Source organism: Hermetia illucens, chromosome 1, assembly GCF_905115235.1.
Source record: "Hermetia illucens chromosome 1, iHerIll2.2.curated.20191125, whole genome shotgun sequence".
Lineage (NCBI taxonomy): Eukaryota > Metazoa > Arthropoda > Insecta > Diptera > Stratiomyidae > Hermetia > Hermetia illucens.
The window spans coordinates 58,426,604-58,445,940 of NC_051849.1; the positions used below are offsets into that span (position 1 = coordinate 58,426,604).

The 19,337-nt window shown below is 40.4% G+C and overlaps 1 protein-coding gene across 2 annotated transcripts in view; it reads left to right on the forward strand.

Moving 5' to 3' along the window:
• Positions 1-3,139: 3,139 nt before the first annotated feature.
• LOC119661661 (protein dead ringer) overlaps positions 3,140-19,337 on the forward strand; it is a 219,741-nt gene continuing 203,543 nt past the window's right edge. For both annotated transcript variants that reach the window (XM_038071094.1, XM_038071095.1), the window contains exon 1: positions 3,140-4,979. In XM_038071094.1, coding sequence (XP_037927022.1) covers positions 4,923-4,979 — 57 coding nt within the window. In that variant the 5' untranslated portion in view covers positions 3,140-4,922. The remainder of the gene's footprint in view (positions 4,980-19,337) is intronic.

Below are 19,337 nucleotides of genomic sequence, written 5' to 3' on the forward strand. Positions count from 1 at the left end.
CGAATCCGGCAACGAAAACGGAATAACGATTTGCGCATTTTCCCATGGAACGTCCGCTCCTTGTACAGACTGAATACTGCTGAGCAGCTAGGCGATACCTTGTCCCAATATAAAGCTGATGCAACAGCATTGCAAGAGATGCATTGAACAGGGACCGGTTTGCTGGAGAAAAACCACTATGACATATATTATAGTGGCCATCCAGTGAACCGTGTGCTCGGAGTAGCATTCTTAGTCAGTCAAAAAATGAAATCTGTTCTTATCGGCTTTCGAAAACATAAGCGAACGGCTATGCACACTGCGTTTGCAACAAATTTAGAAATATAAGCCCTATTAAAGTTCACGCCACTACAGAGGAGACTCCAGAGTCGGAGAAGGATACCTTCTACGAAGCAGTTGAGTGGATCCTCGAAACTTGTCCCAAGTATGATATCAAAATCATACTTGGAGATTCAGGGGATACGTCGACTCCTATAGTTTACATAGGGATACCAATGATAACGGACTGCGGATTATTCAGTTAACAGTATCACACGAAATGGCGGTTGGAATTACCTGGTTTGCCCGGAAAGGGTCCACAAACATACATGGGCCTCTCCAGACAAAATTGACCACGTGTAGATTGAACGGCGCCACCTCTCTCTCAGCCTTGATGAATGTCAAAACATATAGGTGAACCAGTATAGACTCGGACCACTGTCTCGTTGGCATAATACTCCAGGCTCGATTTACATCACCGTCTACAATCCCACCTGACAATCAGGTGAGAATGAATAACGAAAACATCCACAACACAACCCGCCGTCACACCTATAAGTGGGGAATGGATGGCGCAATAATTGCAGCTAACAGATGTCCTGGAGATGAAGCATCAACAAATGATCTTCACAACCACCTGAAGAGCGTTATCATTGATACAGCCACAAACATACTTCGTTCGACGATGAATGTAAGCTGCCAAAGGAATTGAAGAATGCTTCATACCGGGCAATGCTGCACTCTCAAAGAAGGCGAGCCCGCGCAGAGGCCTATCATAAACTCCATCGAGTGAAAAAGCGACTTTATAGATAGAAAGAGGAAGCTTGGGAGAACCAACAAGTCTGTGAATTCGGGAAGTACAGGGAGCAACCGCACCAGGCGCGGAAGTTTCACCAACAAGTCAGTAGGATGAAGCCTTATACACCTCGATGTTTATCCTGCCGAGACAATTACTTTGAACATAGATCCGCCCACAGTTTGGGCCAAAGCTTGGCCAGAGCTGAACATATTTTTTTAAGGATCGCGGGGTCCTACATCAACTGGATTCGGATTTAGGACCCCGAAATCCTTTAAAAAAAAAAACAAAGCATTATCTGGCAGATATCATTCATTGCAGCAATTATAGAGGTATCAAGTTGCTGAGTACCATCTATAAGATATTCTCCGCTACCAGGCTTCACTTGAGGCAAATCAGCAACAGATCAAATTTTCTCTCTACGGTAAGCGATGGAAAAACTGTTGGAATATGGCCATCTGCTACATCATATTTTCAACGGATTTAAAGCCGTCTATGATAGCATAGCCAGGGTAAAAGTGTGCACGATCATGAGTGAACTCAGTATCCTGACGAAATTGGTGAGACTAATTAGGCTGACCCTGAACAATGTGCGAGGCCAAGTAAAAGCTGCAGGGTCATTCTCGAGACCATTCAACATCTATAACGGTCTAAGACAAGGGGATACCGTATCATAACCTGGCCCTGGAAAAGTGATTCGCGATGCAGATATTAATGCAAGAGGCAACAACCCGAGATGTACAATCTACCTTCATCCAGATCGAGCAGGCAGCACGAGATCTCCGGCTGCACATTAATCCGCGCACGGCTGTTAGTTACCAACAGAGACTATTTCAGCTTACAAAAACGCCACCATAGGGTCGAAGCTCTTACTGTACAAGACATTGATCTAGCCAACCCTCATGTATTCTTCTCAGACTTGAACAAGAAAAATTGCAAACACTTGGCCGCATTCGAGAGAAGAATCCTCCGAAGAATTTTGGTCCCACTTTTATGAGGATGAACGATTCCGTGGCCTAAATAATGACGAAATCTATGAACGAACACGATTGCCTGGTTGTGGATAAAATCTGACTAGGCGAGTCACTTAATTCGTATGGATGAGGATGATCCAGCCTGGAAAGTCTATAAGGGCAATATTTATAGTAGAAAAAGAATACGAGGCAGATCCTGTCTGAGATGGAGCAATGGCGTAGGTCAGGGCGCCAGTCAACTTTTAGGGATTTCGAATGGTGGACCTCGGACCAAGGCCGGTTCCTTACTAAGGCAGGCCTAGACCGGATAGTGATTTTCGCGCCGTTGATGATGATAATGAAACTAAGCAAGCACAGTGTAATTGTCCTTCTAGCCTCTAACATTGATGAATCCAAAAATTAAAACCACTTATAGTAGGGAAATCTACAAAACCACGCTGTTTCAAGGGAATGAAATCGCTTCCTACAATTTATCGCTCGAACAAAAAATCGTGGGTGATGACAGAATTATTCAATGAATGGTTGACCTTGGTTAAAAGGATATGACCAGGGCATCATCTAAAAATTGTAAAACCCCCTAACGCAGAGAAGTTGTTTCAGTTGTGTTGGATAGTATTGAAATAGACGAAATCGAACTTAACAGTTTAAAATTGTCATAACTATAATTGATAAGGCCTGGGAAACTGTCACCCCTACTACCTTTTATAACTGCTTCGGAGAGTGCGGGTTTGATATACAGAGAGGAAATGCAAAGCTCTCATCAAAAAGAGAAATTACGAATTTTATTTCATCAGATTTAGGGTGGGGACTTCTACCTAACTGAGATGAGTTGACCTTTAAGAATATTTGTTGACGATGAAATCGGTGTTTGCGATGCCCCAAGCGAAGTTGAATTGTTGGAATTAACCTGCCAAGATGAGGACGAAGAAGACAACGAAAGGGAACATATTCCAACTGTCACTACGTCTTCCGAACGAAAACCAGTGATGAGTCCTTTTCAGCTCTAATTACCATCGAACATTCACTGGACAATGCTAGATGAAAGTCACTGTCCCAAAAGCAAACTACTGATTATTTTTCAAAACGAACAAAATATAACTTTTCCTTTCTGTATTATTTTTCATTATAAATTTATATAGTTTCATATTTACATAACTACATTAATAAAATAAACTTTCAACCAAACTTGAACTTTTTCACTGGTTCCTTCAGTTCCTTAAAATAAATGAGAAACCAGAAATCAATTTCAGCAAAAATTTAATAAGTTATCCGCAATTTATGAAAAATTTAGTGGGTGAACGCAGATTTTTTCTGCTATGTGTATGTGTGCATCAAAAAATCCAGCTAAGGCGAAAAAGGTAAAAATTTCAAACAAATTTTTAGTCAGTCGATTTTTCCAAAGGGGAACTTGGGAGGATAGAAAGGATTGTACATGAAATTTCTAAAATTAAAAGAAGCCAACGCCACAGAAAGTACTTGGTTTAAGGACATGAGAATGAAAACTTACAAAAAACTCCTCCATTGTCGAATTGTATCTTTTTTTAAATATTTGAATTAGGAATTTTCTCAGATTGCAATCACCATCATTCGTTTCAACTCAATAAACAAAAACCTCATCAGCGATTCCAATGATTTTCGTCAATGCCTTGCCTCGCACATAGTCAGCGGGAGTGCATCATTCGCAACGGGACTTTCGCCGTGCACCAACAATCGCAACAGATGCTACGCACATTTCGCCACTCGCCTAGCGCCGACAACGCAACGACCGCCGAATGCTAACGCACAACAATCACCTCGCCAGGCGCTTCCCATGCCCGTCAAGCCACACTCGCTTCCCATTCACCTTCGATCCCAGATTCACGTCTTCATTTTGAATTTTTTATCTGATCAACTCGCATCTGATGACACGCCCCCATCGATAGGCGTTTTATATCGATTCGATTGGCCTACAAAGGCGAGTAGGGGAACGGATGGAATGCAACGACGCCAATTTTAAGCTCGACGCCGACTGGCCAACGACTCGATTCGATGACGAGCGTGCCACCGACGAATCGTAGCGTTCTGCTCGTGCTCGGCAGCGTTCGGGCTGTTTTAGGTGATTTGGCGGCGTTCGGGGCAGTTCGGGTTTCGGTCCGGTTCCGCTTGTTTCGGGGCGATTACCGGTTCAAGTCATTCGTGAGTGAATCGTCGCGTCAGGTAGTTCGTCGCAATTTGGATTTTTGATATCCGCCGATAAAAACATTTTGATATCTTGCTCGCGTCGTTTACTTCCGTTCGTCGAATGTGCGAAGGGATGCCGAGACGCTAGTGTCGTTAGTGTTGATCGCGTTGCCTGGCTGTGTCCAGGAATTTGACTAAACACTTCCAGTGAAGGATTTCGCCGTGCGTTCCCGCGGATCCGCGACTGAAGTGCACTCAGCCGTGATTTGGGCTGTGAGTCTGGTGTCGTTTTGGAGTGCGTGAGTGCCGTGGTGGCTAGAATTCTACCCAACTTTTTCTCCAACCGAGTTAGGACTTCAAGAGGTTTCGTGCCATCCAACCCTCCCCTGATCAGTTTCCTGGTGTACGAAATAAACAAAACAAATACATTTCACCTCACAACTCTGCTCCTACAGTCTGTTGCGAAAAATTGCTCAACAAGCCAGAGATGCTTTCACCTGCAAACTCTACCCGCTGAATCGACTGACCCCGGGAGTGCAATTCAAGGAATCAAATAAATTCGCAGTACATTTTGTTTACCTGCCCTCACACGGTTGTTTGTGTTTTGCGTACGGGAACGGTTCCGTGTAAAATTTGCCACAGTGGCGTGCCTGGCAGGTAAACTCAGTGGTGTCGGCGTTGAAAGTGGTGGACCACCGATCAAGCGATTTCCATATCAGCAGATTAAGCAAGAAATGGATGTTGGCCGCAGCAGTGAAAGGGATTTGGATTTAGGCGATGATTCAGCCATGGTAAGTAGGCTGTCGAGTGTTTTGCTAATTGACAACGAAGGGGTGGGAGAGGTCCGCTGCAGTGTCAGCTTTCCCTACCTGCGCAAATGACTAGTTTTCAACACTGAACACTTTGCAACGATCCTTCATGTTTTTGATGGATTACATGGAAAAGTGCATTTCGGGGCAGTCACCATTTATTATGACAATAAGATTTTACAAATTAAACGCTCATTCCTAGTACTGCTGATGCAATAAAGTTTGGATTTCCTGAAAGGGTGTTGGATGATAACCATTATGACCTCTTCCGCCTTTTCTGGATATCGGTGCCAAATCTACTCGGTAATCGGGTGACCCAGTACCTGAACAAGGGCAGAAGCAGCTGTGACAAGGGTGGAGGATTTAAAAATTGGACTTCATTTTCATTCAGAGATATTCTCATATAAAATGATGATTTACTAAAGTGCATGATTGAGTCATAATCATTGACAGTTCTTTTTCACAATAACACCATTTTACAAGGAATCCTAAAAACTCCTTTTTTTAAATTTTATTTATGGTTTAATCACAACTTATTAACGACAGAAGCTCTGCAATAAATGATCTTCCTTCATTTTATCTCAAATGATCCATTTCGGGAAGAGTCTGAATCATATTTCTGATTTCGATGATAATTCCCCAGAGGATATTTCGTGTCCATGTAATCAGACCATTTTCATTTGAAAACTTGCAGAGGCTCAACAATGTTGCTACTAACAAGTCTACCGCAGAAGTCAGTTAATAGATGTTGTTTAGCTTTTTAAAATTGCAACTGCGTCAATTTCCACAAGTTAGCGCCTGAGGACTACTCGATGGTGCTGGGGCTAACCGAGCAATCTTTGCTTCTGGAAAAGTGGATCGCGTGATCCTATGAGTCCATTAAACATGTAAAATGACTTGTTTCCAAAGTTCAAGACTGTCTGACAGTCCTGCCGATCTCAGAGGACCATCTATTCTCATGAAAGTGCTTTTGCAATCACTTTATGGGGCAGCGCTGATATTAAACACTCGAATTCTCATCTCAATACGTTCTTTACGGTTGTTCCCTCGGCTAACATAACAACCATTTCTCGAGAAGCAGTTACAGTCCATGTGGTCTTGGAAGTTTGGAAACAGGAGGTTTCCCATAACTACAGCAGAAATGACACAGTTTCCAGAGCGAACGACCGCTAACTATAGCAAGATTCCTAAACTATGACCTGGAAAAAATCGGTTGGTAAACTCGGCTGCAACCAAAGCGTGGAGAACAGTGCCTGTACTTCATATACAACGGCTCGGTTTTATCAGGCTTTAGATGAAGATACCTAGGATAGGCCTTCTCCAACAGGAAGTCCGCGCATTCCCTGCTTTTTGAAGACGTCTTAAGATTCGTGAAAGCCCTCTGAACAGACGTTTCAGGGTATAGTAAAATACGATTAACCTCACCTCAACGTGTGGGGCTATTGTTTTTTCATTTCCTCAACGTAACCTATTGTAAACATATCTTAAAAGTACTGCAAACTTAGGTAGATTTCAATCTGCTTCAGGGGAATAGCTTTAGTGCTCATTCACAAAAAATCAAATATTTTCCGGGGAATAAAATTTCATCATCATAAACCATGGAACAACTGGTAGGCAAGGCCTGCCTTAATGAGGAACTCCAGACATTTCAAATTTGAGCCGAAGTCCACCATTTCGATATCCTTAAAAGTTATCTGGCGACCTGACCTATATCATCGCTTTATCTGAAGCGCGGTTTCTCATGTCTTCTTTTTCAAAATTTACTTCGATTAATGTGTAATTTACGAGGCTTCCACCGAAGAAAGTAAAGAAATTTTATTAGAGACGCCATTTCTGTCGCTAGTAAAGTTTTTATTCATGCATATACCGATATTTCGGGAACAATTTATTTCCTTCCTCAGGCGCACACCTAGCGCTGAGGAAGGGGTGAGGTTGTTCTAGAAATATCGAAAACGGCGTCTCCAATAGAATTTCTTTGCATTTGCTTGTCGAAGAAATTGGAAAGAATACTTTGTTGACCATCAGCAGTTGACATTTTCCCCTGTATTTCTGGCTGATAACAAGAGAACGGCTTGTTTTCTCCGGTGATTTACAAATGAAGCCCCGTTGAGGGGGGGAGGGGAGGGAGCGATTTTCCCCCGACCGGGCTTTAATGAAAGTACGCAGATTATGCAAGGAGGGGGCTCACCAGGGTTCAAATTTTTTTACTACTATTATAGGTAAAAGGGTTGCATTACCAGAAGGCACGCCCCATTGGCAGTGTTTTCTAGTGAATTTAACTTCATTATTACTTCTTCATACTTTTACTCACACTGACTGTTTTTGGCACAAATTGTATTCGATAGGTTTCAACAGGGATCGCCTCATCAGATTTTAGCTCTTCATTCGACAGTGGCTTTTTCAATAAGGTAGGGTTTTTAACAAAAAATACTACAAACATCTTAGGGAAAGAAGCATGCCATTTCCTAGAAGTCAAGTCACCAGTCCCTCTGCTCCAGAGCCTTCTTCTTTGCTTCTCTCATATTTGGAGGTGTTTAAAGAGCTCTTTTTACCGCTCTACGCATTGGAGGATATATCAGAATCGATGACCTTCTCCTGAAATAATTCAGATCTCCCTCTTGGAGCAACTTTCAACGCTATGCGGTACCCTTTTTAATACAGTAGAATCCCGATAATTTGTACGATCAAGGGACTGACGATTTGGGACTGACGAAATATCGGGATTGAAAACTAAAGAAAACTATTTGAAATAATAAAACTTGTTTTTTTCTATTCGCTAGTGGAGAATTTTTTTTTGCAAATACCGATACTTCGGAAACCACTTGTTCCGTTCATCAGTGCTAACAAGACTTTACCGATATTTCGGGAACCACTTGCTGAGAATCATAATATAATAATCGCTAGAAACACCGCGCAATTACGCAAATTAACTCTAGGGACTGACAAATTTAACTGAATTAGACGGAAATACGAATAATAGATGTATGAATTATCGGGATTCCATTGTTATACCAGCCGCATTTGACTTGGCAAGAGAGATGCAGTTTGAGGTAGCTCTTTAAACACCCCGAAATATGAGGGTGCAAGGAAGAAGGCCAGCATAGAAAGTGGTTTAGGAACAGAGTTAAGTTCGGAAAGAAATATGCTTTAAATTTGCTTTTCCGATTTGCTAGGGAAGATCTATACACGGGAATAAAGTCTCCATCAGTTGAACGTAAGGATTTAGTCGAGATCTTTACAAAGCAACAAATTTAGTAAACATAACGATCCCAATTATGATGCTAGTCAGTATGGTGCCAAAAAGGCTTCCTTTGAGTACAAATTTCAAGTCGATTTTTTCGGACAAAACTCAAATTTTCAAGGCTGAATAGCAGATCCGTTGTGGTGGGACAGGAACTATCTCGCCACAATGCCGATTTATTATCTATTATTTTGTGAATTTAGCATTGGTTTCGACGGTTCGATTCTTCTGGTGAACTTTCATCATGGATTGTAGTTTGGAAAACGAACTGAAGAAGTGAGCCCCTATCTCCCGAAATATCCATATATGCAGAAAATAGAACGCACCACGCTTGTCCCTCAAAATATAACAATTCGGGAAACCGGAAATTTAACGCTTCAGGCATAAAAGGTTTTGTGTTTCCCAATGTAAGGAGCATAACGCAGTTCTCTATTGGCTGATAGTATTCACTCGAGATATTTAAATCGCTCAGCTCTGTTAGCGGTAGTGACCTGCCCAGAACTGGCCGATTTAAATATCTCGGGTCAATGCTATCCGCCAAGGGAGAACTGCATAATAAAATTGCTTCACACATTAACGCAACCTGGATGAAGTGGCATTCCACAACTGGTGTTCTTTGTGATCGACATATCAACGAACGTCTCATATCTAAAATTTATCGTAATGCCAACCGTCCTGTCGCCCTCTATGGTTCTGAGTGTTGGCCGACTATAAAAGACAATGAACGGCGCCTTGAGGTAAAAAAGAGCGAATAAAATCATAACACCAGAGGTAGCTAGGACTATCGCTTGGCGGATAATTTTATAATAATAAGCATCGTTGGCGACACAATCCATTTGGATCAAGGCCTTGAAGCGTATTAGAGCACTTCATTCAAGAACTTAACGGTACATTACAGGACAACGGCACTTTAGAAGAGGGAATGTGAGCAGAATTGCGTTCGCGCGTGATTATTATCCTGATTTGACTGAGATACTTAAATGTCGACTGAAATTCGACATCCAGCTGCTTTACAAATCCCTCTGCCTCCAATGACATTTAATCCGCGACCTTCCAAAAATTTCGTTTTTAAAATATTATATTGGCAAGGACTGCGGAAAAAGATTGAAAGGTCTAATCAGGAAAATTAAAGCAATCCAAATCGTCTATGATGATGTGATGCTTGCTCAATTTCGGTTTCTAATCTTGGTTGCGTCATGGATGTTTGTATTCGTTTTTGTGGTGGTCATATACCGTACGCTTATCACTTAACCAAATTAGGTGAAACTGGAGCGTAGTCTTATTGAAAGTGCAAGTAGGAAAAGATAAGAATTAGGACAATAAACTGTATGGATTCTTTATGATTCTCAGAGAAGTGAAGGAAATTTAACAACGCTTATAGAACATCATCATCAACGGCGCAACAACCGGTATCCGGTCTAGGCCTGCCTCAATAAGGAACTCCAGACATTCCGGTTTTGCGCCGAGGTCCACCAATTCGATATTCCTAAAAGCTGTCTGGCGTCCTGACCTACGCTATCGCTCCATCTTAGGCAGGGTCTGTCTCGTCTTCTTTTTCTACCATAGATATTGCCCTTATAGACTTTCCGGGTGGGATCATCCTCATCCATACGGATTAAGTGACCCGCCCACCGTAACCTATTGAGCCGGATTTTATTCACAACCGGACGGTCATGGTATCACTCATAGATTTTTTCATTGTGTAGTCTACGGAATCGTCCATCCTCATGTAGGGGGCCAAAAATTCTTCGGAGCATTCTTCTCTCGAACGCGGCCAAGAGTTCGCTTATAGAACAGGCAGTAAAACATGTCCGGTGTTAGGTGATCAACAGTTTAAGACTCCGTTTGCTAAAGTTAAACTGGCCGATTGGACAGAGCCTGCTCTCCCAGATAATTGAGTCTGCCATCGCCTCTATATAGCTTAACAATTTTTGATAAATTTCACATTTGTTATCGACGCATGAGTTAAGGACCTATAGCGTCAATTTAGCCTTGTATGCTTCATACAGGAATTTTCTGATTTTTCAATCCCAAATAATAAGATTTATTATGGTCATCGAAATAGGCAAATCTCTTTCTGCGTAACTAATTCAAATTAAAAAAGTGCAAATCTTCCTCTGCAATTAAATCCGGAGAGTATGGAGAGTTTATAATCGTTTTATTTCGCCAAAGAGTTTGAACACAAATGTACCTTTGCACTGCCTTCATGGAAAAGTATTTTCTTCTCGGAAATCTTTCTTCAAATCGTTCGTGTACCGACCCAATAAGTTGTTATAATGTTCCCTTTTGTCGTCGTAGCTCTTTTGAAGTTGTCATAAAGATCCTTTTGCGGGTCGTATTTCGCTAATAAACTTCCTAAACTCAATTATTCAAAACTGAAACGACTGAACCATGTGATATTCCATGCTCCCTACATGTTTTTACACCCTTTAAACTTAGATTGGTCAACATGATGCTATGGATTTTTAAAATTTTTCCGGGTGTAAAGGTCTCAATTGAAATTTCGGAATGTCCGGTGCCACTTTAGAATTCAGTTATTGATTCTTCATACTAAAAAAAAAAGTTGACTGACGGTTTCGTCCAGGGTAGAGGCGACTCATCAGACGCTGCCTTACCTTTGCCCTGGGAGCAGCGTGACCGAAAGTAACGACAGATGGTAATCGCTACATTTATATTTAATCGTAAACGCATAATAGGTACGAATATTATTCAAGTAAAATCCGTCATAAGTTCAGACCTAAACCAGGCCGAAGTGAATTTTTTGTTGAGGATTTTATTCTGTTAAGGGAAAGTCGCACCGCGTCCTTACAGAAATATTGTGCCCTTTTGCTGAGGATGCTGAGAGTCCTGAGTTCGTACCCACTTGGTGACGGGCTCAGACGAACTCTGCCCTGGACGAAACCGTCAGTCAACTTTTCCTTCTTCTGGAAAACTGTGTGTCTGTGATTGCTTTTTTTTTTTGAGCAAACAATGTTCGACCAGAACGCATATTCCAGTATTTGTACCGATCAGGATAATTAAACAGCGACGTCATTCTTTCGCGAGTAAGGTTGTTTCTTCTTCGCAGAGGCGAAAATTTCGGGAACAACTTCCTTCATTAGTGTTAGGCATCGCAACCTTTAGTAAAACCCTGATGATTGCATAATTTCCATTTCTGATAAAATTCATACAGTTGCTAACATCTAATGGCCCTTAAATACAATACAAACCACTGCTTGGTCAAATTTGGCAGCAGCCAACTGGCAACCACCCAACAACGGTTGATTTAGGCATGTTTCTTTTAGAACTAAGGGACTGCCCATTCAAAGCGTAGCACACGTATTGATCCACTCCGTGTACAACATCCACAGTTAATTTTCTTTTATTTTTCACTCCCGATAAATGATAATCCCGATATTTCGTACCAAATGGTCAGTCGCTTGACCATACGAATTATCGGGATTCTAGTGCATTATTACTTTGGAATGGAAGCATTGACACCCCTGTTTTCTCCCGAATTTGATGGTGGCCCTGGCTTGACGGATTTTCTCCTTTTAGAGTTACGGTAATATGTCAATTTTTCAGCACGGATGTTAGCTTGATTTAAGAGAAGCCTTCTTGTTTAAGACGGTTCAGGTAAAAATTAATTATTATTGTCTGGTGGCTTCCGTTCACAGGGAGCACAGTTTTCTGCTTTGGAATCATTATAAGACTCTGTAAAAGCTTCAAAATATTTAAAGATTCATCATGCTGTCCAAACCATGAAGATTTTTGACAATCGTATTCGCAAAATCGTCCAAATAACCGTGAATCAACCCGGGTTTGTAAAGAACTGTGGAACTACTAACGCCATACACGCTGCGTGGTTACTCATCGTGAGAGGCATCCTTCTCTTTACATTGCATAACTCGATCTGGAGTAAGCGTTTGAATGTGTGCCACACAAACTCATGTGGTATGCTCTCCGACAGCACCTAGTACTAGAAGAACTCGTGCGCTAGATTAAATTGCTCTACCACGATATGAAAAGTAAAGTTCGAAGTGCCACGGGTGTATGAAAATCGCTTCGTGTCTCTGTTGGGGTTTAAAAAGGAAGCGCTCTCTCACCACCCCTCTTGGTTCTTGTTATGGACACTGTTACAAGGGACATCCAACACTGCTTTATTCAGATGATGTTTTCCTAGCTTCTAATAGCAAAATGATCTCTGATATTGTCCGTGGCAGTGACCTCCCCAGAACTGAGCGCAACCTGGATGAAGTAGCGTTCCACAACTGGTGTTCTCTATGTTCGACGTATCAGCGAACGTCTTAAATCTAAAATTTACCGCAATTTCGTCCACCCTTTCCTCCTTTATGGTTCTGAATGTTTACCCACTATAAAAGACAATGAGCGGCGTCTTGCGGTAATGGAGATGAAAATAGTGGCGTGGCACGCCTTGATCACATTAAACATTTTCTCTGATCGATATGTGGTTGATTGTAGAAAAACGGTGAACGACCAAAAGGCAGGCCAGTGGTAAACGACAAAAAGGTCGAGCGGAAAAACGATGGCCTGATACGCTGGATGGGGATCTGAAGGCCACACAACTGCATCCAGATCAGCCCTTTGATAGAACAAAATGGCGCAACCGAACACGATTTCAAAAAGGGAGAAAAGACAAATACGTTTTGTTCTGAAGTATTTTCCTTATTATTTTTCTTCCTTCGTATGCGTCCTTCAGTAGCGCACTTCCTAGATTTGTTAAGATACCCGCATTTTCTAAATTGTAAAGTGGTTTCCCTTGTAAGGATGTGAAGAGATGTTTTTCTGCAGGATTCTAACCAAGCTTACTGTCTCTCATAAAAAAATCTGAATTTACGCTAGGTTCAGTCACGTGGTTCAGGTAAAAGACTTCTGCTCCGAAACGAATGAAGGAATAGTTTGGGTAATGTTAGGCTGGAAGGTCATAGTGTACAACAAAATTTGTCCCTGGAAATCGATAATACATGGCAACATACTATATGCACATACATACTGATAAGACCATTTCATTCGCGCCCTTTAAAAATACTATTTTGATACTTCGTGCAAAAGTGTGCTAAGTGGCAGTTTCACTGTTCAATAAGAAAATTGGGTTTCTTTTTCTGTGTTATTTCTGCACATAATTCAATTTTCCATAAGTATAGTAGAGGAAACATATGATTATTTGCTTGCCTCATTCGGGTCAAACTTAGAGACACTCGAGCAGATAACTGTTTTGTAAGTAATATTTTCGGTGCACAATGTTCTTAGCATACTTGTGCTAGAAGGTATCGATTTATAAATCACGATTTCCCCCGAATATTTCATGTTTCCATCAGTAAATTGCAAATCATTCAAGTATCACATGCCGGTATTTACGTAGTACAAGCTTACATTTGAAGGAAAGCCTTTTCCAAAGAACATCTGCGTAGATGAGTCCGGTTCCCAACGAGAAGAAGGGTTTTTTCTCACTATCCAGCATTATCAATTTATCATTATGAGACTTTATGAATCCGCTTTATAGGCGAATATACGATGCATATATTATGCATCGTGGTTCTAGTCATTTGCATCGTTTTAACAGTTTTACTTAAGAGCGCCCAGAGCTGCAAAATTTAATTGATTTTAATAGAAATGGGAAAACTTTGCAAAATCACTAATCATTGTGCATTTATTACCAACAAAGATATAAATTCAATCTGGTTATTTGGCTCTATCATACATACATGCACACGGGCCAAAGCAATCAATCTACTTATAAGATATCTTCAGTTTATCTTTATCATCAACGATATCTAGGTCAAACTTTGGTATTTAACAGGGTCCTTCTAAGATATCTTTTTAATTTATCTTGCTCCCTGAATTCCTGGAATCGTCCTAATTTTCCTCGGTTTTTTGACAGGATGTCTTCCTTGCACTGACAGTTTGTCTACTGTTTATTTAATGATTTAATCAAGAGTATGTGTTCTGCGACGTAAAGAACTATTTTTCTGATGATAGTATAAACAGGGTTCCAGATCATTGTACTCTACCATACTATATCATCCTAGAAACTTTGAATCGCCCAGTCATTTCTCTTATAAATTTGACAGGAAAGGTGGTATATGCTGCATCTACTGAGTATCTTTTACACAACATTGGAAGGACATTTTTAAGGTTTTATGTAAAACAAAACCTTATTGAAATCGGGTTGCTGTCTGTCTGTTTGTCTGTCTGTCACACCTTATATCTCAAAAACGATTATTCCTATTACTACGAAATTCGGTAAGTGGAACGACCTGTGAACCCCATTGCATGGAGGGAGTAACGTAGTTATACGTTGAATTTTAGGGGGGGAGGGGGATCCCTTGCATGCAAAAGGTCGCTGGGGTATCAAATGAAAGGTCTCGATTAGTACTTTACGAAGCTGATATTAGTTTTGACATTGGTTACAAAGGGGAGGAGTGCGGGGGTCCTAAAATGGTCAATAACTTCAATGACTCGTTCTCAGAAACTACTCAACCCAACTATTTGAAAAGAAATATGATAGTTCATGCACTTTGAATGTCAGTGTCAAATTAAAGTGAATGGTCTTATAATCTAAATCCATAAACATTACAAGCTATTATAAATACAAATTCGTCAACTGACCATTAAAAGATTTTTATATAAGAAAAACGCAAAACCTTTCATACCGTTCAGTTTCCGGCTTTCCGACTTGTCTATTAATAAATATGGACATCATAGTTTCAAAAAATACTTAAAAGTAACCTTAGCGGCTAACTTAATCTCAGGTTATAAATCTATGGAACTTAACCTAATAATCCTGCAGGAAGTTAAAAACAAGTCGGAAAACCGGAAGCTAGACGCTTCAGGTATGAAAGGTTTTGTATATTTCTTTTATAATGAGATTTGGGTGTGCATTTGTCCCATTAGCATGTAGCACGTAAAATATGCATATATTATGTGAAAATAGCCACTTTCAAGTCATGTTGACATTCATAGTCTTCAATTTGCAGAAGAGCGCAGATTTGACCTAGTATAACTTTGTTAGTAATAGTGCGATTTTCACCAAATTTGGCAGGATCATGATCTATACTGTAGCCTACCTTGCTGCAAAATTTTGTGATTCTACGGTGAACTTAAGGGGGGTTTTCCTGTCAATTACTAAAAATTATAGTAATATACTATTATTAACTTTATTTGAACAGAGATCGATATGGAGGGTATTTCGGAGCCTCGGCACCATATAGTGGCAGCCCCCTGATCTTTTTCAGATTTTTCGGTTTGGTAATTCCTGAGAATGGGTTCGTTAAAAAAATGACCACTTTCGACCCCCCGCACTCCCCACCTTTTCAGAAAAAGTCAAAGCTAATACCGGCTTCGAAAAGTACTAACCGAGGCCTTTAATTTGATACCCCAATTGACTATATTTGATGAAAAAAAAATTTACACCCCCCTTTTGCATGTATGGGGACCCCCCCTTAAATTCGTCGTAAGAGGATGTAACTCTCTACATGCGTGAGCGTTCACAGTTCCCACCTTTCTACCAAATTTGGTGTCAATCGATATAACCGTCTCCGAGAAAAATGCGTGTGACGGACAGACAGACAGACAGTAAACCGATTTTAATAAGGTTTTGTTTTACAAACAAAACCTTAAAAACCTCCAATCCTCATTATTCATATACTCTAAAATGGTGATACGGAAGAAGGGGAGGGTGAGGATGGGAAACGGAAAGAGGGAAAGGACTTATGAATTGTGTGAGCGATTTTGTTTGGAGGAGGGAACGTTCTCTCGTTGAGAGATATTTCGCAAGGAATTTCACCGCGTAGCCACCCGACAAGGCATCGATGTATGATGTTTTGGAGGTTTTGTAGATGATCTGGTTGAATATGTACTTCGTACCATTGGTTTTGAATATGCCGGCTTGGTTTGAGTTTATAGTGACGCCAAAATAAAGAACTAAATAATAAAGAGCCGTACAGATTCTTAGGGAGAGGTTTTTGATATAACCATCATTTTTGGTGTTACTTTCATCCTTTCTTGCCGTGTTCGGCACTTTTACGGATTGAAGGACCGTAAGTAGCTAGATTGCTTCCTTTTATAAATTCAAAATCAATTTTGTTGCGAATAATAGCTGAAATGGCTTGCATCGGGGAAGAAAATATCTTACACGGTTTCTTTTTAACAAAAATGTACTAGTTTTTCCCAAATTAGGATACACCCGACTATATGCCAGGGCTATGTGCCCCGGGAATTCACATGCCGCACATCATCGGGTTTTGCCAGATGTCATAAGCATTTGGAACAGTGGATCACTTGTAGGATCATATTCACCACTGCACCAATATTGGGCATATAGTTGGAGGGCCCCACTAGAACTTGATATGGTGTATACTTTTTCGAATGAATTTTCTTTTTTCAACAGAAGACATTATTAGTGAACTTTGCGGATAAATACAGCCTCGATATATTTTGAAATTTCAAATCGAATTAAATTAATTCGAAAATAGCTCGTACCTTACCCCAGCCAGAATAACCTCTCAACTTCTACATGAAATCCATTTGGAGTTTTATCGATTTTCCCGTCATATTCAGCTGCATCGCTGAGTCTTGGTCCGTTGGATAGTTATTCTGAGCCGTCAAAATTGGGAAAGTGAAAATGATTGCCAATCAAAGCTGCAACCTTTTCCATATAGACTGACGGGTGATATGAGCTTTAGAATTTGTTCAAAATGTAAGAATTGGTAATTACTTCATCTACCATATCTGCTTCACAATTTCTACAGACCTTCCGCTTCCATTTATTAAAAATTCTGTAAATCTAAGATTTCTTAGAGCTCGAAGAATGGTGCCCAATTTGAATCCGATAGTTGGAGGGGTGTTTGTGTTTTTGCTACGGTCGCAAAGTTGATAACCAGGGCCGTAGAGAGAAAATGCTCTCGGGATTTGGAGCCATATGGCACAGAACAGCCGAGGAGAAAGTTAGGCTCCTTAGGAGTCCTGGAGGGTGCTGAAATACATTTCTGCGAGCTCACTAGCGACCATGCATACATAAAACCTTGACTTCAAATCTTCATGTGACTTTTTTATACTGTTACTTTTTTAAAACGGAAAATATAAAATGATTTGACTGTATCATCCCTAAACCGAAATCAGGAAGGTATCTTGAATCAAGAAGGACTTATCTGTTGGTGGACGAGGCAAACAATGTAGATAACGAGGCAGGGAAGCTGCGAAGAAAAGTGACCACGAAACGTCATAAAATTGTTTTGATGCAGATATAAATAATACCGTGGCTAATCATGGCGTGGTGTGTACGTAATCCTTAATACGATAAATCACTGACTTTTTGAAAATAAATTTGTTCAAAAAAGTATTTTGAGGAAATCTTTACTCTCAGAATAATGAGTGCAAAAGAGATTCTAGTGCGCCCAAAAGAATATTGGAGATATCGCAGTCACACAACTAAAGTGGAAAAGGGAACAACAATCACTAATAGTCACTGGCCCGCTCTTTTATTAGTTCCGAAATTAGGATTAAGTTACAAAGATTTTTGCAATTTCCATGATCTCTTAACAACTCGCCTTAGGTGAAGATTCCTTTGTAGTTCAGTCCTGAAGCCTGGTATTCTCAGATAAGGGTCTTGATTTAGAAATTAATTTATTCCTAAGATTTTGGTATATCCTTGCGTCTTGTCCTCCGGAGAATTTTTGATTTGGTGAGTTGTATTATTCTGATTCATGGGATTTACTAGTTGTTGTTTTTGGCATCCTTGCTGGAACTTTGCTGTACCATCAAATCGTCTACATGTGTTTTGCTGGATCGTGGATTTTGAAAATATATCAGAAATCAGCAGCAAGATTTAAAAACCTTAAACAAGACAAGAGTAGGCCTGACGAAAGAGAACGCAAAGGGGGATTCACTCCAGGCCAGAACTTTTATTGGTGGTTGGCAATACAAATTTCAATGAAAAAAATGGATAATGTGGAGCCCGGCATATTTTTTACCCCAAGCCCATATAGTTTTTCCCCGGGCCCAATTTTTCTTCTCTCGCCTCTTCGCCCTGGACAAGAGTCCTAAAAGGATGCCAAAATGCCTGGGAACACATTCAAGATGACGGGAATCCTAAACGTAATACCACATCAATAAACCGAATAACAGCAGGAAAAGAAGTAGTTGATGTAGGCGTGTTAACAGACAAACATTATAAAATATTTCGAAACTTTTGGATATGAGACATGTCAGCAAAGTTTGCTTCAAAAATATTGAGTTATCAGCAAAAACTACCGCAAATGTAAGTTGGCCAGAAATTCCTGAAAGAAGCCAGTTACGATGCAGAACTACTGAAACAAATCAAAACAAGTGATGAAACTTCTGTTTATAGGTTCATATCTGTCATTGCCGAAATTGAGGTTCAATCGTCCCAGTACACAAACTCTGAATGGACAAAGCTGAAACAAGTTTCCAGGTGCTATCAAACATCAATGTTATGTCACTGTTTTTCGATTTTAACGTTGACTGAGCCATAAGATCCATGCCTCAAAACCAAACGATTGATGAATAGTCCTGCATATATCAGGTGAGCTGAAAAGTTCATAAGCTAACGTAGAGGGGTCATACAAGTCTTCGATGCCATTTTTATAGTACAACTTGACTTTAGCCTCAATTTTGGCGATTAACTCTGCATCAAATTTAAATTTCTTTCCAGCGAGGATTTTGTTGCAGTCTGACATCAGGAAAAATTTTCTGTGCGGCTGATATGGAGAATACGTTGGATGTGGAATTCGAAGCCCAATTCATGTAATTTTGCCATCGTTTTCATTGATTTGTGACATGGTGCATTGTTTTGGTGAAACAGCACTTTTTTTCTTCAAATGGGGCCGTTTTTCCACCAGTTCATCCTTCAAACACTCCAATAATGCTATGTAATAGTCGCTGTTGATGTTTTTTCCCTTCACAAAACAATCGATGAATATTATACATACTATACCCATCCTAAGATACTGATTCCATAGCCTTGCCAGCCGATTGTTACGTCTTTACACGCTTTCGAGTCAGTTTACCACCTTCAGTCCACTTAGATGACGATCGTTTTGATTCTAGTGTCAAATAATGGATCCTTTGTCTATTGTCAC